Source organism: Malurus melanocephalus, unplaced genomic scaffold (genome assembly GCF_030028575.1).
Source record: "Malurus melanocephalus ecotype Western Australia unplaced genomic scaffold, MMel_1.1 scaffold_387, whole genome shotgun sequence".
NCBI lineage: Eukaryota > Metazoa > Chordata > Aves > Passeriformes > Maluridae > Malurus > Malurus melanocephalus.
In genome coordinates, this window is record NW_026623619.1 from 655,293 (window position 1) to 681,288 (window position 25,996).

General features: G+C 42.8%; 1 protein-coding gene across 4 annotated transcripts in view; it reads left to right on the top strand.

The window, feature by feature from the left end:
• The first annotated feature begins 4,774 nt into the window (after nucleotides 1-4,774).
• Nucleotides 4,775-25,996, top strand: part of GNE (glucosamine (UDP-N-acetyl)-2-epimerase/N-acetylmannosamine kinase) — a 29,578-nt gene continuing 8,356 nt past the window's right edge. The window contains exons 1-6 of one of the 4 annotated variants that reach the window (XM_057379111.1): nucleotides 4,775-4,893; nucleotides 17,777-17,985; nucleotides 19,499-19,950; nucleotides 20,953-21,105; nucleotides 21,538-21,750; nucleotides 21,945-22,032. In XM_057379111.1, coding sequence (XP_057235094.1) covers nucleotides 4,843-4,893; nucleotides 17,777-17,985; nucleotides 19,499-19,950; nucleotides 20,953-21,105; nucleotides 21,538-21,750; nucleotides 21,945-22,032 — 1,166 coding nt within the window. In that variant the 5' untranslated portion in view covers nucleotides 4,775-4,842. Of the gene's footprint in view, nucleotides 4,894-13,655; nucleotides 13,836-13,952; nucleotides 14,059-17,776; nucleotides 17,986-19,498; nucleotides 19,951-20,952; nucleotides 21,106-21,537; nucleotides 21,751-21,944; nucleotides 22,033-25,996 lie in introns of those variants that run through there. The other 3 variants (XM_057379112.1, XM_057379113.1, XM_057379110.1) reach the window with 3 other exon arrangements.

The window sequence follows — 25,996 nt, forward strand, 5'->3', positions numbered from 1 at the left end:
AATTTGGTTAAGGGCAGAGGTTGTCTGAGGACCATCGTCTAACAGGGATATTCTGACCCAAATAACCAAGTGCTCTTTTCTATCAAAGTCAGACCTAAGCTGGCCTAACAGTCACATGTTAACAGTCACATCTGTTTCCTTAATTACACCTCATGACTCCTGCATAATGGTCACAGGCCTCCTTAGAAAATTCTAAGATCCACACGGCTTTGCTGGAACTAAATCACTCGCCTGCCTCAAAATATTTGTTGCCCTCTTTTCCCTTCTGTAGCACCAAAACAAACACCAATCTAAGTCACCAGGGGATCTGAAATCTTCACAGGTAAAAACCTGTGAGYAAAACCATCTTTAAACACAGGGCACCAGATGGGCCTTTGTTGTTTTCTAGGTAAGCATCCATGGCATCTCTGAAGAATCCTACCCTCAGYCTGCTTCCATATATATTTAGCTATATAAATTTAGCTATTGTATTGCAGAGGCTATTGGTTTTATCTTCAATGAGTTGTGTTTACCTAAATAAATTAATCACCATACTGTATGCTACTAGCTATAGAAACTCTAGGCCCTTTTACCACATTAATACACTCAGACTTTTAGATGAAGTATTGGTCTTTTTTTAAAAATCAGTAACATGTTTGAAATATCATCTGTTTGAATCTCCCCAAATTACTGAGTCTTACTAAGTCTGAAAACCTGGATTTTTTCCATACAGAACTTTCCCATGGCACTCCCTCTCAACCCAAAGTCTCTKCCGCTGTGGGCCCAGGATCCACTTTCCACTTCTGTCCGTCTGGTCAGGAACTTACACAGTGGATGAAAAGGGCCCTGGGAAGGCCCCAACTGGCCTGAGCCATCCACAGTCCCTCACTGCAGTGGCTGGTAGAAACCACCATTTCTGCCATTCTGGAATTTCAGACCTTCCTTTCTCCTTCAGCAACTTAACTGTGATGATTGTTGTACTGAGTTCCTCCTGCGTTTGTGRTGATATTCTTCAGCTGATCCTGCATGAACTATATAACAGTAGTCTGCTCTTTTCTGAGTGGACATTCTTTACATGCTTTTTTACAGGAACAGCCTGGAGGCAAATAAAGGAGGGTAGAGCAAGAAAATCTAGTAAAACAAGGTTAATTGTTTAATCAGAGATTGCTTGAAAAGTTCYTTCTATCCCTCCTTGCCCCAAGGCAGAGAGAATTAAGTATATCCTGGAAGGGGTCAGACAACTTAGCATTTACTTTCAGCTTCCTGTAACACCGGCTCAGTGCTCTGAATGCCCCCACAGGAACAGCAAAAACCTTCTACAAATCATACATGTTCACATTTCAGCTTCCTCCAAGCCTAATTCGTCGTCACTTGRGCAGGGCAGAAGATTCCAGACTGTGTGAACTGCCAAAAGGAGATCAAGTGAACCTGTGAGATGATGTCAAAATCCCAGGCAACACTAACAGGAAAAGGGTGGTGGTACCTCCCTTTCAATAGAAAAGGTCAACAAAGATGTGTGGAGAACAGACATGGCTGTGTGAAGTCTTCTGTGTATATCCTATATATCACTATACTCATTTTAATATCACGTACAACTGCACAAAGGCAAAGGCTTTTTCATTCTCCTTTCATTATCAAGCCTATTGAAAATTAGAGAGAACACAGCCCTCTCTGTCTGCTGTGTGTACAGAGAAAGAGTGGTGGACTGTCATGGTTTCACCCCGGCTGACAATGAAGCACCACACAGCTGCTCTTTCAGTCCACCCTCTCATCAGGAAGAGGCAGAGAAGCAGAAGACTCGGGCCTGTGGCTTTACAYAGGGACAGCTTAATGCGGGCAGAAAGAAAATAAAAATAATGATGGTTGTGATGATTAATCATAATAATAATAACAACTATAACAATAATAATGGTTAAAATATACAAAAAAGTGATGTACAATGCAATTTCTCACTGCCTGTTCATGGATTCTGCCAGTTCCTGAGCAGCAGACGCCACACAGCTTTCGTCCACAGTTCATATGCTAAGCATGACATCATATAGTATGGAATATCCCTTTGGCCAGTTGGGGTCAGCTGTCCTGGCTGTGTCCYCTCCCTGCTGCTTGTGTCCCTCCAGGCTTCTTGCTAGTAGGGCACACAAAGCTTAAAATTCCCTGACTTAGTATAAATACTACTTAGTAACAACTGAAAACGTAGSTCTGTCATCAACATTATTCTCCTGCTAAATCCAGAACACAACACTATCCCACCTACAAGGATGACAATTAACTTATCCCATCTAAAACCACAACATGGACATGCCACAGAAATTACCTGTTGCTGTTCTAAATCAAGGGATAGTGAGGGAAAAACCTCACAGGTTGATTTTATGCATCCCCTGCCAGCCCTCCTACATGATGCCTTACACACATGTATTACCACACCAACACAGGTATGTCTGTAGAGCCTGCCTGAGAACAACAATGACTTTCCAGCTAGGGCAGCCAGGACAAAGGTACATTATACTGTGGCACAAAGTATCTTGGGATACTCTACTGCACCTCTGAAGCCTGTAGCTGTGTTTTCCTCCACAGTGGGTAAAACATCGGTACAATTCATATGGCACAAGGGACCAGGACAAGAACATCTGACTGTCCCTACAAGCACTCAGGTTGTTCATTTATCTGAAGGAGTTGGTTTGTTTTCAGAGAACACTCAATAATGGCTGACATCCTGGACTCTTGGGCTCCTGCTTTTGCTAAGTTTCACAAAAAGTAAAAGATACAGTCTTGTAGCCCAACAGACACAGTTCCTGGCAGACGTGAATTTTCCCCAGTGCTACAGAATACAGTACTAAAGGGAAAATTGAGTTAAATAAATGAACTTGCATCAGTATCAGTCCAAAACAAAGGCCCATCTGTAAGGGTATTAATCATCAGTGTAGTAGGAAGTAAAGGTCCCATGCCAAACAAATGATCAGTGACATTTGGAGAAGCAGGATGACAAATGTTTGCAAAAGTGGAAAAGTACAGTAAGAAGGGTATTGTGTTTGCAGAGGCCCAAGGGCATTCAGGTTTTTCTTTCTAGTAGTGTAGCCCAAGGGCAAAAAATAGAGGCCCAGGTTTGAAGCTAAGGTCCTTTTTTTTTTGTTTTTAGAAACCAAGTATTTCTTAAAGAGAACTTTGAATACAGCTTATTTTCTCCCACAATGGGCAAACATTTTTAAAACCCATATRTCTATCTATATATTTATGTGCACATGTATAATGCAGCCCTGGAAGAAGAAAATCTGCCAATCAAATGTTTCAATGCTGAGAAGCAGTAAGAGCTGAAAATACATGTGTGCAGGATGAGACTACAGGAGAACAAAGTGTTACACTGTTGGGTTTTAGATTAGACTAGAGACAGAAAAAAATTACATGTATTTCTGGAACAAAGGAAGAATAGAACAGCAAAGAACTCACAGTGAAAATAAATTGAAAATAGAATCACATGGGTCTGCGAGGTATGCGCATAAAACGGGGGGGAAAAAATGCAACGTGCAGTTCACACACGCAGCAAACTAAGAAAATGCCTCCTTTTCTCCAATTCTACAAGTATTCTTCCTCTTGTTCTGACACTTTATTTAGCAACTTGTCTTGTAGATATTTAACAGGATAAATGAGCAGCTAGAAAAACACTGTGGTAACAAAATGCAAAAAAAAAAAAAAAATTATAAATTACCAATAATAAACTGCCATGGCTATAAGGGAGGAATCGAAACAGATACCAGTACAGCACACTGAACTGAAGTTTAAAAGAATACCACAATAGTTATGGCCACTACTGTTGTATTGTTTGTGTGCAGGTGTAAATCTGGTCACAGAGGAAAAGCCAGTCAGTAAAATTTACAGGTGCTGTGTGCTGACCTGCTWAGTGGAGTAGAGCTGGGCTATAAATTAATGTGTTACTTTGAACATCTGTGTTCCAGGAAAAATAAGCTGGAGAGAATGGATGGAGACAAAGTCACTGAAAACACTAAGGCACACATGTCAAAAATAAAAATGTATGTAGGAAAGAACTGCAAATGCCTCAAGACCAGAAAGTTGTGGTCACACAGGTGTCTAGAGCAGCTTGGGGGTCTGCATGAGAATGGCAGCTTCAGGGCTCCCTTGGCACACAAAGGCAGACCCCAGCACTTCCAAGGGGGTACAGCTACACACAAGACACTGCTAGYTGCAGCCTTGAAACATTGTCTTAAGACCAGAAGAAACTGGAATCAGACTTGTGAATTTCTGGCTGCTGTTTTCCAGACCTGTGTTTGGAAGACTCAGTTGCCAGGTTCCTTGCCTCGAGACAGCTGCAGATTCCTGCTGTTCTGATCGGATGTGGGTAGTCTTGGTGATGTTAAACACACAAGGTGCCATGGATATTAGCGGATAATATCCACAGAGATGCTTGGCAGCAGAAAGGCTGTCTGCGTTACCTCACCGCTGTGGGTGCTCTGAGGGTACCCAGCCGGGGAATGGCTCCCCGAGGCACAGGGGAGCACTAGGAGGCGATACCCGGGGGTACCCGGAGTACGACCCCGCTTCCCACGCCGCAGGGATGCCGGGACGGCCTTAGCGCACGCAGTGCCAAAGCCTTGGGCWCCAGCACGCCTGGATCACCCCGGAACACCGGGCACTCTCAGCTCAGCCCGTCATCCCTCGACCCTCCGGCGCTTCCCACGGCCGCGCACGGACGGACCCCTCCCGGCGGCGGGCGGAGGGCGGTGCTTGCGGGGCGGTCCCGGCGTGGCCCCGGCCCCGGGTGCCTCTCCCGCGGCGTGGCCCCGGCCCCGGTGCCTCTCGGCTTGGCAGCGGCAGAGCCCGGCCGGAGAGCGGCGGGGAGCGGCGGCCGCCATGGGCACGAACGCGCCGCCGCGCCGGGAGCCGCTGGCCCGCGGCCCCCACGTAAGTCAGGGCTGGGAGCGGGGGGCCGGGCGGGCCGGGGCGCTGCGGGGCCGTGCTGCGGCTGAGCCCCGCGGCTGGGCGGCCGGGAGGAGCGCTCCGCCGAGCCCTGCGCCCAGCCGGCTCCCGGCATGCCGGGGATGCGCCCGGGAGGGAGCTGCCCTGCCCGCTCGGCGAGGATGTCACGGCAGGCGCCGTCTCCAGGGCCAGCGCGGGACCCGCCTCTGTACGCCCGTGTCTCCATCGGGCACACGAGATTTGGGGCCGTGCCGGCTGAKGTGCTGGGCATTTAGAAGTTCTCGTGAGACCTGTGCTGAATGGTTGCCCATATGTGCTCTTTCTCTCTGGATTCTCTTGTCATTACCCAGTCCATAGCAAGCTGTGGGGAACCGGTGACCTTCCCAAAGCTAGCACGTTGTTCCTTGTGACTGTGGCTGCCTTTCTGTTATTTGGGAGATGGGAAATTAGATTCACCCACACAGGTCCACCCACCCTAGACGGTGATCTCGACAGAGGTTTAGAATAATTATTCAATATTATTTCGTTGATACACTGGTGGCAATGACGAATGGCCCCAACATGCCAGGTGCTAAATGGGCACAGTAGTAAAAAAAGGCATGCACCTCCAAGGATTTCCTTTCAGGCAGAATGTGGACAGCATTTATGAGAAGAGGGATGAAGGCAGGTGGGATAACAAGGGGGATTTGAGCTGTGTGGGGTAATTGTTCAGGTAGGTTTTCTCAGAAGCCATACAGCTAACGTGAAGGCAACACAACATTGTTGGGAAGGCAGAGGAGAGTCATGTGGAAGGGAGAAGGATAGCAAGTGCAGAAAGGCTGGGAAGAATGCACTGGAGAGGGGGCCTAGACCRACAGGAGGGGTCCAGATTACCTGTCCTTTGGCCGGCATTGCCACTTCAGGAAGCAGTCCTGCTGATGCTGTTGCCCCAAGCCATTCACTTTGCCACCTGCAGAGCAGGTTTTGTGGCTGCCTGCCAGCTGGTTTTAGCTACCAGAAGCTATAGCTCTCTGCATGCTTGAAGGGTGTGTAAAAGTTATCGGAGGTGATGTCTGCCAAAATACAAAACAAAAGCTATTATGCAAAGAAGTCAAGTTCCATTTCAATATGAATGTCTTACCATGACAGTTCTTTCTCTGAGGCTTTTCTTTACATAACCTTCCTTTCTTCTTGCGTCCCAGGCAGCTTTGACTTCATTTTTGGCACCAGGTTTCCCTGAGATCTGAGGTGTTGAGAAATATCACCTTGGATATTCATCAGTGAAGGTATCCATCTAGGACTCAGATTTAGGCTTTAAAGAAATTAATTTCCAAAAAGCACTGCAAATATTTCTGTTGTACTTACTTTTGAGAAGAAATTAATTTACTTTTTCCCCCTCTGGTAGCAGTGTTTTCCTGTGATCCTCTGAGTCCAAATCTGAGTCCATGTACTAACACCATGTCAGTACTGAAGAGTACTGAAGATTCTGAAGAGGAAACCAACTCAGGGACAAAAGTGAAAATTAACAAAGCTCACCATTCTTATTARGGAAATCAAGGGTGCTGATGGAAATCATAGAAGTTTGCATATCCCTCAAGACTTTTAATGGGAATATTAGTGCACAAATATTAGTGAACTAGGAACACGCAGGAACTGTGTGGACTTGGGAGCATTGTTCTACCAGATTTCTCACCTCTGCTGCATTGCCCCTTAAGCATTGACACTTAACAAGTCTACCTGGAGAATTTTAGCTCGTAAGATTGGTGGCCCACAYCTGGGGAGATGATTCCCATCAAAACTGCACTGCCAGGGGAAGGCAGATTTTTATGGGCTATGTAAAATCAACACTAGGGCAGAGTCAAGAATTCCTATAATCTTTTCCGTAAACAAGCATTATTTCATGTGGCAGATGCCAATCGTTATTTTTCCACTAAGTACTTAGCTTTCAAAATACAAGAATGCCCTTTTCAAAATCCTGTTCAAATTGTATGCTTTTCCTTACAATTTTATTGTCAAACATTGAGATGGGCCATGGGACTTAGTATGAGAAAACAGAGGCATGAGAGCATGCTACACAATGCCAGTATTTCTCAACTGCCTTTCAGAGATAGACAAAAGGGTTTCAAAAAGCCCAGGAAAAGTAAGAGACAGAGCCTCTCACAACCTGGAATCTCTTAGTCAGGGACATTCAGGCTGAATTTCTTAAAAATAGTGCCTTAGCAGCCAGGCCAGTCAGAAAGTGGTCTGTGTCCACATGATTCCTGCTATACCCTGGCACACAGAAGGCCTTGGGAAAACAGGCTGCTATTCCCTTAATAGAGTAGGGTCTTTCCTGGAAGGACTCAGCAYAGTCTATGGGCATGAGTGTTTGTTAGAACACGTATTGAAGAATTGCTCTTCCTGCAAAAATCATGGACTATTTTAGCAGTTACTAATATATCTCTKTAATTATGGACTATCTTTCGTTAAAACATCCGGTACTAAATCAAACCTTTAATAAAAGAACATGGGTAGCAAATCCAGCTGAGGAAATTAGACTATTCTAGAATAACAGCTGACTCAGATGCCCTTCATGTGACKTTTTTTTCCAGATAGGCATCAAAAAGCTGGTGAGAAAGAAGTAAATGTCAAATAAGCATGGTGAGGGGTGGGGGGTGGGGTTGGGTTTTTTTCCTAGACATCATTCTGAACTCCTACGATTTSCTTCTCATCATCAAGATTGTGATTTACTATCCATGTAAAGCACATTTTCAGAAAGCTTGTTGGTTTAAGGCTTTAGAGACCTCTTTTAAAATTGTGTGGTTTTACTTTTCCTTGACTTTTATTTCTTGTTTGGAAAACCAAACCTTTTCTGGACATTTCTGTTAATGAAAATAAGGGCTATAGCTACTCTAAAAAAATGAGATTTCATTCTTGACTATTCTTATTTAGAATTAAAAAGAAAKATGTACTTTTGTGTAATACCTGATACACTGTGCTTTTGATTGGCACTTAAGCCTTCTGTTACATCTCTACAATCTTCTTGAAATAAAAAAAAAAAAATCTGGTACTGTTTCAGGAAATTATAATAGCCACGTGGTAGGTTAGGACTTAAAATTGCTCTGCGAGTCACATGATTAAAGGAGACATTTGAACAACTCACTTAATAATACCATGTGTGTTAAAAGCTCCAAGGCAGGAAGATTTGGAATTAGTGAAGGGTAGCTACCGCTACACTTCTTTGCCCGTTTTACATTCTCTGTCTAACAAAATTTCCTCATCTATCTTGGTAAGTGTAAACTGACTACATGCTTTGTACTGTAACTGTAACTTACAATCTCATTTTCTTCTTTCATCACATTTTTTGTCTTAGTGCAGTTAATAGCCAAAATCTACAAACTACACATGAAAGAATTTATTTTAATGTGGAAAAAAAAGGTGGAAATACATGTTTACCATTATAATTCTTTAGTCCTGATATTAGATCACTTCTTACAGATTTTTTTTGTAATTATGTAGTTGCATTAGTAGTCCTTAAAATTAGAAATTAGCAATTACCAGGAAAAAAAAGGAAATATTTCAAATATTTGTCATCTGCTGGTCCCATTGAAAATCACAGTTTTATTCAAGTAGGATGCCATAGAACCTCAGATGGGACAGGCAAAGTGAAAAAAAAGCGTACCAGTCAAACAAGAAGAGCAAAGAGGAACCTCTAGACATGTTTGCAACACAGGAGGTATCTATTAATATTGAGAAGTGGCCAGAGTTTCATTTCTCTTTCCTGACAGATATTTAACTTTCTTTTCAACCTTCATGTCAATTTGAAGGGAAAAAATTAGGCAGTCTTAAAATCAAAACTGAGAAAGCTTAACAGAACTTCCTTTCTAGACTTTCACAAATGAGAGACATTTGCATTTTTGGCTGTTGCAAACTTGGCCATTTSTTCTGCATTTCCTCAACCTTGTATTCATAACAAATTATTCTTCCACCTGTACCTTGAGGTGGAAACTGGGATCTGGTATTTGGCAAAGTTACCCACTGCCTTATCTGGCTGCTTCCAATCTCACTGTCTCATGTCCAAATACTCCGAGTATATAGAGCAGCTCTACTCATTCTATTTTGARCATACCCCAAGTTGTTTTTAAGCAGACCACATTATCTACTGATCAAGAGGTGTAGATGCATAACACAGTAAGAGGAAGGATCACCCCCACCTAGGCTGCTGTCATTTTTCAAGACCAGCTGGTTTGAAGCCAGTTTGGGTATATTGAACWGTGTCAGATTTCCCAAGGGATGTTGGATGTGTGTCAACAAACAGCAACAGCAATCACAGTTATTCCAGCAGGGCTGGACAAGGAGTARAGCTTCAGAAGAAACAGACAAACCGTAACCTTAACAGCATTTTTTACAACTAAAGAAAACAGACCCTTTGGAAGAATTAAACTGATCACACAAGCAGAGTCAGTCACATGATGACAGCAAAAAGTGGGTCAATTCCACTATTTTTAGAGAGAGGGGGTGGGAAGAAAAAGTTTTGTGGCTTGGTGGTTTTTTTAGCTGACRTTAAAATAAAGGCTCAAGACATTGAATGAACTGGGAAAATACGCTGTTGAGGTTTCCAGCACCCTTTCTAGTGCTTCRCATAGGTTTCAGACAGATTTTATCTTACCCCACACATACACTCCTGATCAAGGAACCCTCTARAGCAGAGGTTGCTTTTTATGCCATGCATCTACACCATTCTACAACTCTAGCTAGTTACAATAAACTTTAMTCACATTTTATAGGATATGTGCAAATGCAATTATTTTGTAACWCACCAGACATCAGAATATGCCATCTTTCCAATAAGAAAAGAAGGGAYTGTTAATCTATTGTAGAACCTTGGCAACTTTGAAAAAAAAAATGGCATATTTTTAACCTAATTCCTAATTATGTCAATGAGATCCACAACTCTGCTTGTTGCCTGTGGTTTTGAAGCACCTAATTTTAATATTGACTCATGGAATTATTTARATTGGAAAAGAACCTTAAGGTCATCTAGTCCAACCATTAGTACATCATTGCCAAATCCAACATTAGRTCATGTCCCTRAATGCCACATRTACATGCCTCTTAAATAATTYTAGGGATGGCGATTGCAGCATTTGCTTGGGCAGTTGCTTACAATGCTTGATAACCCTTTCAATGAATGAATATTTCCAAATATCCAAGAATAAGCCTCCACTGAAGCCCCTTCCTCTTGTCCTATCACTTGTTACTTGGAAGAAGAAACTRATCCCCACCTTGCTGCRACCTCCTTTCAGGTAAATGTRGAGAGCTATWAGGTCCCTCAGCTACTCCTGTAAGACAGTTCCCTTCACCACTTTCATTGATTTCTGTGGACAGTATTTTTCCAAAGACAGAGAACAAATTTTCATGTAGTTTTTTATTTCTTCTCCCTTGGCTGGGAAATCTGTGTCTTACAATCTTATCTACACGTAAATCCCCATTTTGTGCTAGTATAAGACATTGAGCAAAGATGTGAGCGATCTTACGATGATAATTTCCTCCTGTATAGCATCTATGGCACTGTCTTATTCCTGATCTCTTCCTTTTCTCTGGAACATCAGGTATGAGCTGTGATGTGGTTGCCTGCAAWTACTACCAACTGCACAGCTCACTTGGTAGTTTTAACTGGGAAGAACGAACAGGAAAATGCAGGAAGGTAAAACTTGTTATGCTTTCTCTACATGTGTGTATCTCTTTACATTCTCCTTATATAATGTGGTACATGGTATTTTGTCTCTTCCTACAAGGGATATTGGTAAAGGAGTGCATTCACAGTAGCTGAGTGCTATTTTGCCAGAATCTTCAGAGGCTATTGGTTTGGCTGTGTAAGAATGGCCTGCTTTTCTGAAAACACTATGGCCCTTATCTTTAAAATTCAAGTTGATTTCAGATGTTTTAGGCCAGACAGTATAGAATTTACATGGACAGTTGCTTTTGAAAATCTTAGCAGCTTTTGCTCAAACTCAGCAGCTGGTTTTGACATAAGTAAAATGGATGTAAATTAAATGGATATAAACAAATTAAAGATTCACATCATGTAAATGTTGATATCAAAATTCATATTCCTTCTCCTTCTTCCTTCCTTCTTTTCAGAAGGGAAGAAGCAACACAGTGCTTAGCACCAGTGCAGAAGATCAGAGTGCTACTGACKGTCCACACTATCCATCTCCTGGGCATAGTCATGCATAGAGAATCCCAGTTCAACACTTTTCACCTCTTTCAGAATGGGTCTCCAACAAGTCCAAATCAGTTAAAAAAAAAAAAAAAAATTGAACTTGATTCTTCTGTTCAGATCTTTAACAATGTGACCTCTCCCAAAAGAATTAAGCTCCTCATCTCCAACATTTCCCAATACTGCATGCACTAATGTCCATTTAGTCTCTGCAGGGCTTTTACCATTCATGCAAAGCTTTTTGATGAAGAGAGTGTCAATGAGTTATCTGGATACTGAGACCCTAATCCTCTAATGAACCCCTCTAGTGCCACAGGGCTTGCCAAGGACAGGAGGCCCTCTTCACCGTGTCATTAGAGATTTTGACCAGCAAAGCATAAGACTGACTKGAGCAGGCAGATTATAGGCTGAGGCTTCTCCTTCCATCTCATCTTTCTGCATAGCATTTGTTTCTCTGCTGGAAAGCCTTGAGGSAGGGCTCACTCAGTAACAAGAAAAAATTCATCTTGTTTATGTAATATGTAGGTCTTTGAGGGAGAAATAACCAAATAGAGCATAAACTTTCTCCTTTCTTCTTCACCTTGTACTGCAACATGCTGAAACGCCAGCAGAACACTTCCAGAAAAATCACACGAAGAGATGCACTGATGCTCTTGTACAACTAATTAATCCTCAATGCAGTTGCTCGTAGCTGTGTTAGTACTTGTGTAAACCAGAATCTGTCCATATGTTCACACTTCCRTACACTCACGCTCATGAAATATGATTCAGGCTCTTCAGCATTTTGTTTCAGTGAAACCAGTTGTAGATATACTGGTGATCTTGTCATAACCTGAAAGTATTTCCAGGAGACAATTCAAATTTATTTATAATGGCATTTCCAGAATGGACATGGGTTTTTAAGCAATGTGCAATGTGCCTAAAGGAAATTCAGTGATGCACAGAATAATGAAAATGATTTAAATAGGACATGAATTGAAAGCAAGGTGTCTTCCAGTTGCTATTACTACATCTGGGCAGTATTGCAAGCAAAGATTCCTGGTAATTTAAGCAGTGGGTGTGCTGCAATATTCTCAAAACACTGAGCCTTTGAGGAGCTATGACTCATTGAACCACAGCTGACAGAGGACTTTCTGAATGTCACCATAGCATAAGATCCTCTCTAACTCACTTGGGAGATAGTCAAATCATCAYGTTAAATTCCCAAGGGCAAGTCTTAAATGATTTTTACTTTAATAACATCTGTTGACGATAATTTTGTTTAGTTGAAAAGTATTTGTTCCTCGAAGCCTTTTTAAATGAGTATTTGTAACTGCTAGCAAAGTCAGCTTCTCCCTGGTAAAGGCCAAGAATGCACTAATTCCTTGTGTTTACCTTTTTTTAGGTATGTCAGACACAGCTGCTCTTATTACTACTTTTTCTGAGAATTAAAGGGCAAAAGTAGAAGGGATTTGAGACCCCTCAGATATAATATGGATGAGCAAAGATACAATCTGGTCTGAAAAACTATGGCAAAGTTTGAATAGCTGAATGTTGCATGGGCTTATTCGGATGTATGACCCTACTGCACTAGACTGACAGGTTTCAGCCACACAAATGTGAGATCCGTGGGATAAAATGGGTGAAGAATTGTCCTTTTACTAGGACTGTGTGACACCAGCTACTGAAATATTTTAGGTAGGAGTTTACACAGCAGCGTTTAGCGGACGTAGGTTGTTGTTGTGACACATGGTGAACTAGGATCCCAGTCACAGTCATCTCACTAATGTGACACATTGACCTCGAAACACCTCCACCTTGAGAAAACAAACCACATCTCTTTTACAGTCAACTGGAAAACACAGATGACAGCAACGCCTGGTATCTGGTTTAACAACWTAATTGATTGTGCTGCATGCCAGTGAAATTGCCATTAAGAACACCCTGGGCTGAATTAATGCCAAAGTTACAGAATTCTGCATCACACCCAGGCAGTCTTAATGAGCTACTGGCAGGTGCCCTGACTGTGAAGGGCTGCAGTTCCTCACAACTTGCACGATAAGACAACTGCCTTGTTCCATATTGCATCCTTGTAGCTTGTGTCTGTCCTCACTGTGTGTCTCCTACAGCAGCCCCATAGCCCCTAATTCTCTGACAGCCCTTACTTTAAAAGCTCTTGATAGGATAGCAGTCGCCACTGAAGCTGTGAGATCATCCAKCAGTTTTAACCAGATTGCTCAGATGTGTATAAATGGGGTATTCCAAATATAAACCGACAGGAAGAGACTGCCCTAACCCAAGGATACGGTTCCTCGTTAGGAAGTATTTCTTCACAAAAAAAAAAAAAAAAACCAACTTGATTAGATATTAGAATGGGCTGCGCAGGGAGGTGGCGGAGTCACCGTCCCTGGAGGTGTTCAAGGAAAGATCGGATGTGGCATTCAGTGCCATGGTCTGGTTGACAAGGTAGCGCTGGGTCCCAGGTTGGACTCGATGACCTCAGCGGTCTTTTCCAACCTGATTCAGTGACTGAAGGCCCATCCGCATGAGGCTGTACACACGCTGTACACAGGCTGCCCGCCCAGCCGGGGCTCGGGGCTCCTACCCCGGCCCGCAAGCCCGGCGGGGCGCGGCCGCGGGGCAGCCCCCTTCCCCCTTCCCCCTTCCCCCTCCTCCGCGGGTCTCCTCACTTCCTGCGAGGCGGGGCTTTGCTGCCGACGGAGGCGAGCGGTGCGGCGCCGCCGCCGCGCTCCTGGCGGAAGGCAAGGTGACTGCGAGGGGGCCGCGCAGACCCTGGGCCCGGCCCGGGCCCCAGAGCTGAGGGGGCGGCGGGGCGGGGAGGGGGCGGAATGGCCGGAGCTCCGTGCCTGAGGGCGGGCTGAGCGCCGGCCCGGGAAATGCGGGTCCGGGAAATGCGGGGATCCACGGTGCCGGAGATGGGGCGCGTATCCCCGGGAAATACCGGGATCCACGGCCTCYGCGGCGGAAAGGTGTGCGCGGACACTGTCCGGAAGGACGGAGAGAGCGGCGGGGCGCAGGCGTGGGTTTTCCCGGTGTGGGGAGAGTGCGGAAGCGGGGGAATACCAGGACAGACCCTGCACTTCTGTGACGGAGTGAATGGCCTGAAGTGTCAGGGGAGGTTCAGGCTGCATATTATAAAAGGCTCTGCATCCAGAGGATGGCTAGAACAGGCTCCCCAAGGAAATGGTCACAGCACCAGCCTGACAGAGTCCAGGAAGCGTTTGGACAACGCTTGCGGGTACATGGATGCTTGGAATGTCCTGTGCAGGGGTAAGAGTTGGACTCGACGGTCCCTGTGGATCCCTTCCAACTCAGCATACTCTGTGATTCTCAGTCTGCCAATWTTCAGTGTATCAGTTATCCCTCGCACCAGGAAAGGGCCTGGTGGAGACACGAGCCACATTCATGAAAGGAATGGTGAGGAGCATTTTTTTGCCCTAGCACGTGCACAGGGTGATAAATGATTTTCCATCTTCACGGATGGAAAAGGGTGTCTGAAGGACGTGGTCTGGTGTATGGTTACCTGCACTGGGCTGCAGGAACAGGCCCCCGGGGTGGGTATGCACACAGGCGATGTAGAACAGATGGCTCCAAGGATGCAGAACGGTGGCAGGAATACACACACTGGCCCATGGTGTGGGAAGAGTTTGGGGAAGAATGTCCTATGTATCTGCCACACAGCGAAGCAAATGGGAATATGAAATTGCCCCAAACACATGGGCATACAGAGAAAGTAGAGAAAGGGAATATTCCCAGCTCTTCAATTTTGTAACCCAGTATTTCAGAGGTGTGAATGTAGAATATACAGGTAGTGTCATTTTTTTGTGAGKTACTGTTCAAAGGATGTCTCATGCTGTGGCGACTGCTAGTGGAAGTAGTAGCTCCTTGGCTTCTGGAAAGTCTGGCCCAGAATTTCCAAGGCTTTATTAAAAAGTCCTTGAATCTCTAATAATCTAAAAGCTTTAGGAGGCAATACGGAAGAGCAGTAGACCAAAGCACATGGGGATTAATTATTTCAAGTAGTCCTTCATGGAACACTGTTTTATGTCCTCTCCTTTCTGCTAAAGATTGCTGGTTACTGCAAGRTGGAAGAGGTAGACCTTGGAACAGGAAGATTTCCCGACTGCCCCATGAAGGCTGTATAAATCAAACTCAGTATGTCATCAAACACATAGAAACTAAGAGGCAATTGTTGATTAATTATTTAAAATAATTTTGGTGAACAATTCTGAAAAGAGATGATTTGCCTGCAAAAGCTGCTAATAAATTTTAACAAAATTTTGTGGCTGGGGCATTACACTTTTGCTTGAAGGAATTTACTGTTAGTGGCTAAAGGGACTTGGCCATTACTTTTTGATGGTGAATGCTATCTGAAAATACAGAGTATTTAGGCTCAGAAAAGGTCAGAGTCAGGATAGAACTATGTTATTAAGCTGTGATGTAACAACACATCACATGTTTCTTTAGGAAACATCCAAGTTGACCTGGAAAACAATAAATCAATTTAATTAGTGATAAATTTCCACATGTAGTTGACACTTACATTGCATTGTTACCTACCTTTTGCTAGGGTAAATATTTTGGTTGTTCAGATAAGCAGGTGTTTAAAATTTACAGCAATTGAAAATCTGTCTGACCAAAGCCAGTGCGTAGTTTACGTGGCAGCTTTTTGAAACAATTGTGTTACAGAGTGTTAAGGCAGTACTGGAAATAATTGTGCTTTGGGCTTACTCAAATATAATGTTAACAGAAGTTGAAATGGACAAATACCAGGAATCTTGATTCTAGTCAATTCAGATGGATTTGGAATGTCTCTACATCTTCCTCTAAACTTATTTCAAGAGACCACTACTACAGCCAAACACCAGCTGTAATTAAATGTGATCTGAGTGGCTGGAAAGATGTGTGGTCTAGTGATTCAGTTCTGTTGGATCTGTAGTTATGGTGAAACATGAGATTGTATTTTTTCACAACTTACAGATCTACTATTTCAGGAGATGGTACTTACTGTGAGTGGATGAGAGGATTTTAGAATTTTAACAACGCTTGAAGGTAAAGGAGGACAGGAAACTATTCTGCTTCTTAAAAGCCTTATTTGCATAAATGAAGAGAAGCTGCTTTGTCAGGGGTCATGGTGGTCCTAGCTCAGGCAGGTAACTTGGGAGTAAACAGACTTCAGATAAGTTTGCTATGTCACTTCCTTATTTTGTGGGGTTTTTTACTGTGGCTTCTTGGTTTACATAATATAGAATATGTATGTAGCAGTGGCTGACTTGAAGAGTCTTGTGATAGGTTTGCCTCCAATTACACTAATATTGTTCATGCAGTTTCACAGACAAGCTTATAGGTGTGTCAGAAGTGGCATTCACATCTTGAACATGATTTTATTTGAATTAGTGTCTGGTTTTACATACATTATGATAGCATGTCCTGCTCAGAGCCATCTCCAAAAAGAGGTTGTTTTAGAAATTAAGAAAATGGTGGTCTATAACATCTGAGTCTGGCTAATGTCACTGCCAGTCACAGTTTTGCAGAGCCATAATGGATTGCACGTGGATTAGAAAATACCACTTAGACAACTTGAAATAGATTCCTGSTCACCCTAACATTGCTGTTACACCAAAGCATTGTTTTGTCACRTATGATAAAACCTAACCTGATGTATTAGAAATAGGGTAATCTTGAAAAGTTGCTGATTTTGTTAGGTTTCACGAGAGTGTGATGTCACAGTAGCCTTTCTTTTAGCWCTTTACTGAAAAAATCCAGAATGCAGTCTAAAAGGAGCATTGAATTGCTCCTGTTAGTATTGTCATGTATGTATTGTGTTTTCTAGCTGGCATTATCAGTAGAGAGATTAATACTGCTTTGAGTCAGAGATAAGCAGTCCTCGTGCATTAATCCAGAAAAGGTTCAGTCCGCACAGTGGAGTAAAAACGTGACATAACGTTAGAGTTCGTATCAAAAAGATGGTACTTTCTTAAACTATTGCTAACACCCTAGTAATTTCTGTTTGGGAGGCGAGGAAATGTGGTTTTTTTGGGGGGAGGTACTGCTGTATTCTTTTTCAATATATTTATTCAAACCTAGTACTGTATTATTGATTATTTTAATGTACTTTGTCCTACGGAAGAGTATGCAAGGGTTTAGAACTTAATGTTTAACTTGCCTTACGTCACTACAATGTGTTTAATGTAGATACATAAACTGACTCAGTCARAAATGCCCTCTTTTTGTTTACAGAATCTGTAAGTAGATGCATCTGAGCCATTTGTTCCATTCTGTCATTTTGTAATATGAGATACTGTTCCTTTCATTTACTAAGGCAGAATAATTTTTCTATTTATGCAGAGATTTCCATCTGGACAGGGAAAAGTCATTTTACTGTTTAATTACAGTTGAACTTCATAATATTTAAATATTGTTTATAAAATATTTAATTTGCAGAAATAGAGGTATAAAAATTGAGCAGAAATAGAGGTATAAAAATTGAGCTTTCATGGAAAAATATTCGATTATGAAATTTGGAAACAGAATTTATTTGTTGCATTAGGTGTCTGTTATCAGTGGACTGTTACTGTATGTCCACAGTGTAGGCTGCACTTGTATATGCTGTTCCTGAAGTGTACCATTTGCTGTATGTAAATTGCTATTAGTAATGACATGCTTTTTTTTTCTCTCTTATGCCAGGAAGTGTACTTCAAGAATCTTTCAAAGCAAAAACAAAAGGAAGTCATGGAGAAAAATGGAAACAACCAAAAACTTCGTGTTTGTGTTGCTACTTGCAACCGTGCTGATTATTCGAAATTAGCTCCCATTATGTTTGGTATTAAAGCAGAGCCACAGTTTTTTGAGCTTGACGTCGTAGTGCTTGGTTCCCACCTAATCGATGATTACGGGTAAAGTGAATTTTTATCTACCAATCTGTTTCTGGGGTATTAGCAATAAGAACATGAACATTAGGTGAAAAAATGTCTTGGCATCATGAGTGTACGCAAGAAAGTTTTACATTTTTTTCCCAGAATTTATTTCATTTTGCAGCGCCTTCTGAGATTGCATATTTCTAGAATTCTGGAAAGTTTTGTGCAAATGCTGTAATTGAAACCATTAACAGGATCACAGACTGTATGAAATGAGAAGCCTGTGTCCTTCATTTTTCCGTAAGAATCTGATGATTGTCAAATGAAAAGTGCTACAGTTTGTAAATTTTCACAGAGAAAAGATCTTCCTAAGTRATTTTAAATGCAGCTCTTCTGTTTTACATAGTTATTGGAGAAAATACTTATATATTCTATATCTCAAGAGAATATTGTTAGTTCTTACTTCGACGATGGTGGAGACAGGAAAGTGTGGTTATGTGTTTCTGACAATACGAATAACAAAATGGTAGAGATATGGTTATCCATGGTATATGGTTAGGTGGGAGCGATTAGAGACTCCCTCCGTAACTCTGTGTTTAAGTAAGCAGTCAAATCACCTGCCCAGGAGGATGAGATGCTTTGGTCCAAATCCCTTCCCGTGGGAGGACTGCCCACATCCCCGGTGGATATTCTCCTGTTTGCTGGAGAAAAGTAGAAGGAACACCATGCATATTCTGTCTGGGATTGTGGTTGGTTTTCCTCAGGCTGCATTCACCAGACTGTACCCACTAAGTGAAATAGATATGAAAACACATACTTTGGAAAACAGGACCAGACTTTAGGTTAAGTCTGCAGCATATTAGCATTGTTGAACTTTTTGAAACGTATAAGCATATCTTCAAGCAAAGACACTTTCTGGACTTTACAATTGAAAATTTTGGCATTTTATAAGTTAAAATGAGAGGAAGTTATATTATCTCAGCCTTCTAAGACAGGACGTTCCACTGGTGACCCTTCTCTTTCTCCATGTTATGTTCCTTGYTTTGTATTGGATGTTGTTTCCATCCAGTAAAATGGCAAGTTGAATTCAACATCACAAAACTAGCTTGATTCAAAACAAAACCAGACAAGAAAAAAATCAGTTGAACTTCTTGACAGTATATTGAATTGTATCCTCTCTGATTGGAGAAATAAAGTAATCCGACTTCATTTGCTAAAGGGGAGAAACATGGCCCTTATTTTTCTATAGCTCATAAGCCTTTGCGGTGTGCAAGACTTGTGCAAAGTAATATAAAATACTACTTTTGCAATTAAAGGTGTTTTAATACTTGTCTCTTTATTGTAAATGATTTGTAATGCCCAAAGCAAACAGTAGCAATTTTGATCTGGCGAATGTTTTTGCTGTTAGTTGCTTTGTGTTAATTATCCTAAAACCCAGGTGCTTCTTGGGGTCTTTTCCAGTACAGCTGTTCTAATTTGTATTTATTCTGTGAAGTGATATTGCCATAAAACCAAGTTGTGTTTACTTTAACTCTTTTTCTCTGACCTTCAGTAATACCTATCGTATGATTGAACAAGATGACTTCGATATTCATACAAGATTGCAYACCATCGTGAGAGGAGAGGATGAGGCAGCTATGGTGGAGTCAGTGGGCCTTGCATTAGTGAAGTTACCCGATGTCCTCAACCGCCTGAAACCTGACATAATGATAGTTCACGGGGACAGGTTCGATGCTTTGGCCCTGGCCACGTCTGCGGCCCTGATGAACATTCGCATTCTTCACATTGAAGGTGGGGAGGTCAGTGGGACCATTGATGACTCCATCAGACATGCCATAACCAAACTGGCCCATTACCACGTGTGCTGCACAAGGAGTGCAGAGCAGCACTTGATAGCCATGTGTGAAGACCACGACCGCATCCTTTTAGCAGGSTGTCCCTCGTATGACAAGCTTCTCTCTGCCAAAAACAAGGACTACATGAGTATTATTCGCATGTGGCTAGGTAAGCAGGCCACTTCTTATATTTTTCTCACATGACTTCCAATACTAGACAAACTCAGTAAGTAGGTTTCAGTCAAAAAATAATATATTTAGTAATAGTACCCCTTTTTTCTTTCTACACTTGCTTTTGTTCTGTATTCTGCCACGTACTATTGTAGCTGAAAAGCTACAAATCTGTTTACTGAACACTTCTGGTCCTTTTGCCAAGTCAAAAAAATAACTCCTTAAATGGGTAATTTCTCCGAGCTGAACAATTTAAAAACAGAACAGTCTTACATGAACAGTTATTTTGGTTAWAGGATGTGTTTAAATAGAATCAAAGCTATTCAGGCCTAATACAAAAAAAAAAAAAACAAACCAGAATCTGTACTGTGGACCTTTTTTTGACAAATGCACTGCAACAGGACAACATGCACCAAAGGCTTTTGGTGTTTCGTATTCATTGACTTACAGATAATTGCTGTAAACAGTGGGGGCTTATGTTTGCTTTTTATCTTTGACAAAACAGTCTCCTGTATGGCACATTACCATGTGTAGTTGGAAGCCRGCATCTTTTTCAGTCAATATATTTTGCAGATAAATATTTTACCAAATGTACTAAGACAAGTATGACGGACTACTTTAAAGCAATGGAAATTAAGTCTTTGGTTGAGAATGGACAACTAATATCTGAACAACTTCAGGAGTTATTCTAGATTTACCAGTCTCTTAATCCTGGTATAGTCTTGGAAAGCTTTAGAAATAGACTTGCAAATTAACAGTTTGTTGTTATTTCAGTAATGGTCTCTAAAGTTATGAGATTTGCTTAGAGAGGCAAATACCAGGCTAGATCGCCCCGTAACCCCCTTGATTTTTATTGTAACATTGATTTTTATGTGTTAGATATCCCATTCAGTGCCCTGACTCTTCAGGGTTTCACAGCTGTAGTTTCAAAAGTATGCCCTTCCTTCCTCTTGCTATTCCATGCCAATAAAAAAACTTTTCTTGGCCTCCATTTGGACAGGTGAAGATGTCAAAACCAGAGATTATATAGTTGCTCTGCAACATCCTGTAACAACAGATATTAAACATTCCATAAAGATGTTTGAGCTGACATTAGATGCACTCATCTCCTTCAACAAGAGAACACTTGTTCTGTTCCCTAATGTGGATGCGGGTGAGTAGAATACCTTCATGACAGAGGGACACATAGCAGATTGTTGTTAAAAAAGTGCTTTTATCCCAGGTCCTCCAGCAAGGTGTCAGCCTTATGGGTGCATTGCTGCAGCTCCATGTTCACATTGCTGGAAGACATTTCAGCTTTTCAGTGTGAGAAGGAAAATGAAGAGAAACCACGTCACATGTCGGAGCAATATTAGTGCCTCTTAAATTAACTTAGAATTACAAAGAAACTTTTGCAGTGAATTATTGGATCAAACTTTGGCTTATATATCCACCTATACAACTTACACTGTAAGGATAAAAACAGAACAAAACCTATTCAGAGCTGACAGCTTGAGGAATGGCTAGCTACTAGATCCTTTGCATGTCTGGACTTTGATTTTAAAAGTAGAACTCAAATCATTTATTCTTCTTTCTTTTTCCATAGGAAGCAAAGAGATGGTTCGTGTAATGAGGAAGAAGGGCATAGAACATCATCCCAATTTTCGGGCAGTTAAGCATGTGCCATTTGACCAGTTCATTCAGCTAGTTGCTCATGCTGGTTGTATGATTGGTAACAGCAGCTGTGGTGTCAGAGAGGTGGGAGCATTTGGTACACCTGTCATCAACCTGGGGACACGTCAGACAGGAAGAGAAACAGGTACATGTTTGCTTAACTCTAGTGTTTTGTAATGCTGGAAAGTGTATCAGAGGTGAAGTAATTGATGAAGAATGATGTCAACCTGGTGGGCATCTTTCCCCTGCACAGGGAATAACAATTTTTTTTTCATTTCTGAAACAGTTCTTTAATGCAATTTGAGGATCTGATCTGTCCTATTGTGTTTTGTGATCTAGGTGAAAATGTTCTTCATGTCCGTGATGCTGATACACAGGATAAGATTCTTCATGCTCTACAGCTGCAGTTTGGGAAGCAATATCCATGGTGAGTACATTCATCTTAATTCATTGGAGGGTTGTTAAAGCAGTAGACTGGAAAGCATTTGGTCCTAAGGTGTTTCATCATATTTGATTGGAGTGCTTTTAATACACTGATCTGAGGTTACAAATGATACTTCATTTCAGAACCATAATGTAGCRTCTGGTGTGCATTAGTATTTATAGAGCAAAAAGTTACTAATAATGTTTTGATACAAGTAGTCATTTAATATCCAGCAGAAAGTCAAGAGGACAAACTTCATGTTAACTCTGTGATTGARAGATCTTGTTCTGTAGGAGCAGCATGGGGCAGAACTTACTGTCTGCCTACTCTGGCTTTTGCCTGAAGGACACTTTTTCGTGTGAGTTCAAATGACACTGAGAGCTGAAAAATGGGCAGGATCAAGAAAGGCTGTAAAGCCCTGCTAAGGCACATGAAGTCATCTCCTCATGTGTCCTACCAGTTAGAAAAACTGGGACAGCCATAGCAGACACATCATGCAGACCAATGTCTGGGTTTGTGGCTGCTGCCATCGAGAAGGTTTTGGCTTTTATAACAGTGGGCTGTGTTTTAATGCCTGYAGTCTCTTAGGGAGGGATAGGATCCCTGACTACAAAGGGGAAAGAATCTTTGGCAGCAGGCTGGCTGGTTTGGTGAAATGAGCTTTAAACCAAAGGACTCGAGGAGTGGAGTTCAGAGTGGAAATAGTTGTGCCATTGCTTCCTCCAGGAAAATAGGTCATACCAACCAGTGCAGAGGTAGATGTTCYTTGGCTGCCTCTCCGTTTGAGGATGTGTCTTGGTTTGAGACAATTTTACAGAGGTGGGCACTCTGAAATGAGAAACTTCCCCTTGATTCCAACCAATCTCTTTTCACCAATAAAGAACAAGATGCAAGTAGATATAAGTGAAGAAGTAATGGTTTGTTAACAAATAGAATGACAGCAGGCAGGGGGACAAAAGTAAACAGTTGCTGCCTACCAAACTGTTAAATCTCGTAACCCCATGGGAACAAAGAAAGACCTGGAATGCTGGAAATACCTGTTCCCAAAGTGGCACCCACCAGAGGTGGCTGCRTGGCTGAAGGACAAAGGGAAGGTGACATCACACCCTTCCTTTTTGAGATGGTGCCTCCCAGGTCACTGTATGTTCCGCAGAACGAGGAGTCAAGATGGTGACAACCCCTGTGGACTTCATCCCAAGACAGCCCAAAACCATCAGTTGGAGTCCATCTGACACAAGGGGGAAAAGAAATTGAAAGAGAACCCAAAACGGGAAGGAAAAAAACATTTGCTAAAGCAAAGACAAAACAACCAGTGAAGCAAATACCRTGCAGCAAAAGGCAGCAATCTTCCTGAGCTGAGCGATTTTAAAAATGTGGGCCTGTGATCAGCACCCTGCCTTACACACACACACACACACAAGGTCCCTGGCTGCAGGGTCTTGAAGAGACAATAACGATTTTTGGGTACATATAGATTGGGTATACAATAACATTATAGATCATCGAGAAAAGATCACAGGGCAAAACACATCAGGGGTTATTATGACCATGGTGAATCCTCTCACACCCCTTCACATAACCTGGTTGCTTGATCCTCAGTGAAGTGGCTGTATACAATTGCATGCAGCAGGTGGAATAAACAAGACAGTCTAATCAGCTATAAACCATGCCAGATGCAGAGCCATGATCTCATTGCAGTTATGGAGACATGCCTGAAATGTTGTCATGGAGAGCTGTGTATTTTTTATAGAGGACAGGTCAGAGAAGCAAGATGGTGGAGTTACTCTTTGTGTGAGAGAGCTTGTACCAAGCTCTGCTCAGGGACAGACGAACAAGTTGAGTGTTCATGGGTAAGAATTAAGGGACAGGCTAATATGGGTGAGACTGTTGTGGTTGTTCACTACAGGCCACCTGATGAGAAGGAGGAAGTTGATGAGGCTTCTGTGTACAACTGGAAATAGCCTCGCAGTCACAGGCCCAGGTTCTCCTGGGGGACTTTAACCTGATATTTGTTGGACAGCACAGCTTGGCGCACACATTCTAGGAAGTTCCACAGATCAATGAAGATAACTTTGATGCAGTGGKGGAGGAGCCAATGAGGAAAGGGGTGTTGCTGGACCTTGTACTAACAAATCAGGAGGCACTGGTTGAAGACATGAAGGTTGGGGACAACTTTGGCTGTGGTGAGCATTAGAAACTCAGAATCCTGCACTAGGGAAGCAAAACAGCAAGCAGGACTAGAACCCTGAACTTGCAAAGAGCTACCTTTAACCTCTTAAGAGACCTGTTTGGAGGAATCTGATGGGTTAGGACTCCAAATAAGGAGGGTCTCCAAAGAGCTGGTCAGTATTGAAGCATCACTTCCTCCCTCCTCAAGACCAGTGTATCCCTCTGATCAGAAATCAGGCAAAGAGGGCAGGAGACCTAAATGGATGCGATTGTAGTAAAACTCAAACAGAAGAAAGAAATTCATGGGATGTGAAAAAAGGGACAGGTCAYGTGGGTCGACTGTAGGAACATTGTCAGAGTACACAGGGATGTGACAAGGAACGCCAGTTGWGTCTGGCTCAATTCCAAGAATACCAAGAAGGGCATCTACAAGTACATCAGCAGCAACATGAAGAATAGGATAGATATGGGGCTGCTGCTGGAGATCATATGGGTGTCCTGGTGATGGAAGATACAGAGAAGGTGTAATTACTGGATGCCTTCTTCAGTCTCCACTGCTGAGAACAGCCTCAGGAATCTCAGACCTCAGAGGTTAGAGAAAAAGGTTGAAGAAAGGAAGAAGTGGTTGAAGAGGGTTGAGTTAGAGCTCACCTAGGCAGACTCAACACCCATAAATCCATGGGCCTGATGGRATGCACCCAAGTGTGCTGAGGGAGCTAGCAGATTATCTTTGAAAAATCACAGAAGTGGGAGAAATGCTTAATGACTGAGGAAAAGCCAGTGTTACTCCCATCTTGAAAATGAGCAAGAAGGAGGACCTGGGAAACTACCAGCCAGTAAGTCTCACCTCCATCTCTGGAAAACTGACAGAACAGATCATTCTGGAGGTCATCACCAAGCCTGTAAAAAAAAGGTCATTAGGAGTAATCAGCATGGATTCACCAAGGGGAAATCATGCTTAATCAATCTGATAGTCTTCTACTGATGGCACGGCAGGATTGGTCGACAATCCAGGAGAGAGCAGTGGATGTTGACTGCCTTGACTTCATCAAAGGTTTCGACACTGTCTCACTCAACATCCTTGTGGGTAAGCTCAGAAGTGTGGGTAAGATGAAGGGACAGTGAGCTGGATCAAGGACTGGCTGAATGGCAGAGCTCAGAGGGTTGTGCAGAGGAGTAGAATCCAGCTGGAAGCCTGTAGAAGTGGCATTCCCTAGGGATCAGTACTGGGTCCAGTCTCATTCTGTTTATCAACAGCCCTGGTGAAGGGATGGAATGAGCCCTAAGCCAGCCTGCAGATGACACAAAACTGGGGAGAGGYTGTCACACCTGAAGGTTGGGCTGCCACTCAGTGGGACTTGAGAGGCTGCAGAGTTGGGCAGAGAGAAACCTRATGGGGTTCAACAAGGGCAAGTGTAGGGTCCTGCCCCTGATAGGGAATAACCCCAGGCAGCRGCACAGRCTGGGGCTGACCTGCTGGAATCAGCTCTGCAGAGAGGGACCTGGGGTCCTGGTGGACGAGGAGCTGTCCATGAGCCAGCAGTGCCCTTGCAGCCAGGAGGGCAGGGGGATCCTGGGGGGCATCGGGGACAGTGGCCAGCAGGTCAAGGGAGGTGATTGTCCCCCTCTGCTCAGCTCTGGTGAGGACACATCTGGAGTTCTGTGCCCAGGTCTGRGCTCCTCAGTGCAAGACAAGGAGARGGTCCAGTGGAGGCCACTGAGGTGATTCAGGRTCTGGAGCACCTCTCTTATGAGAAGAGAGAGAGAGTATATGAAAGCTGAGCCTGTTTAGAAAAGA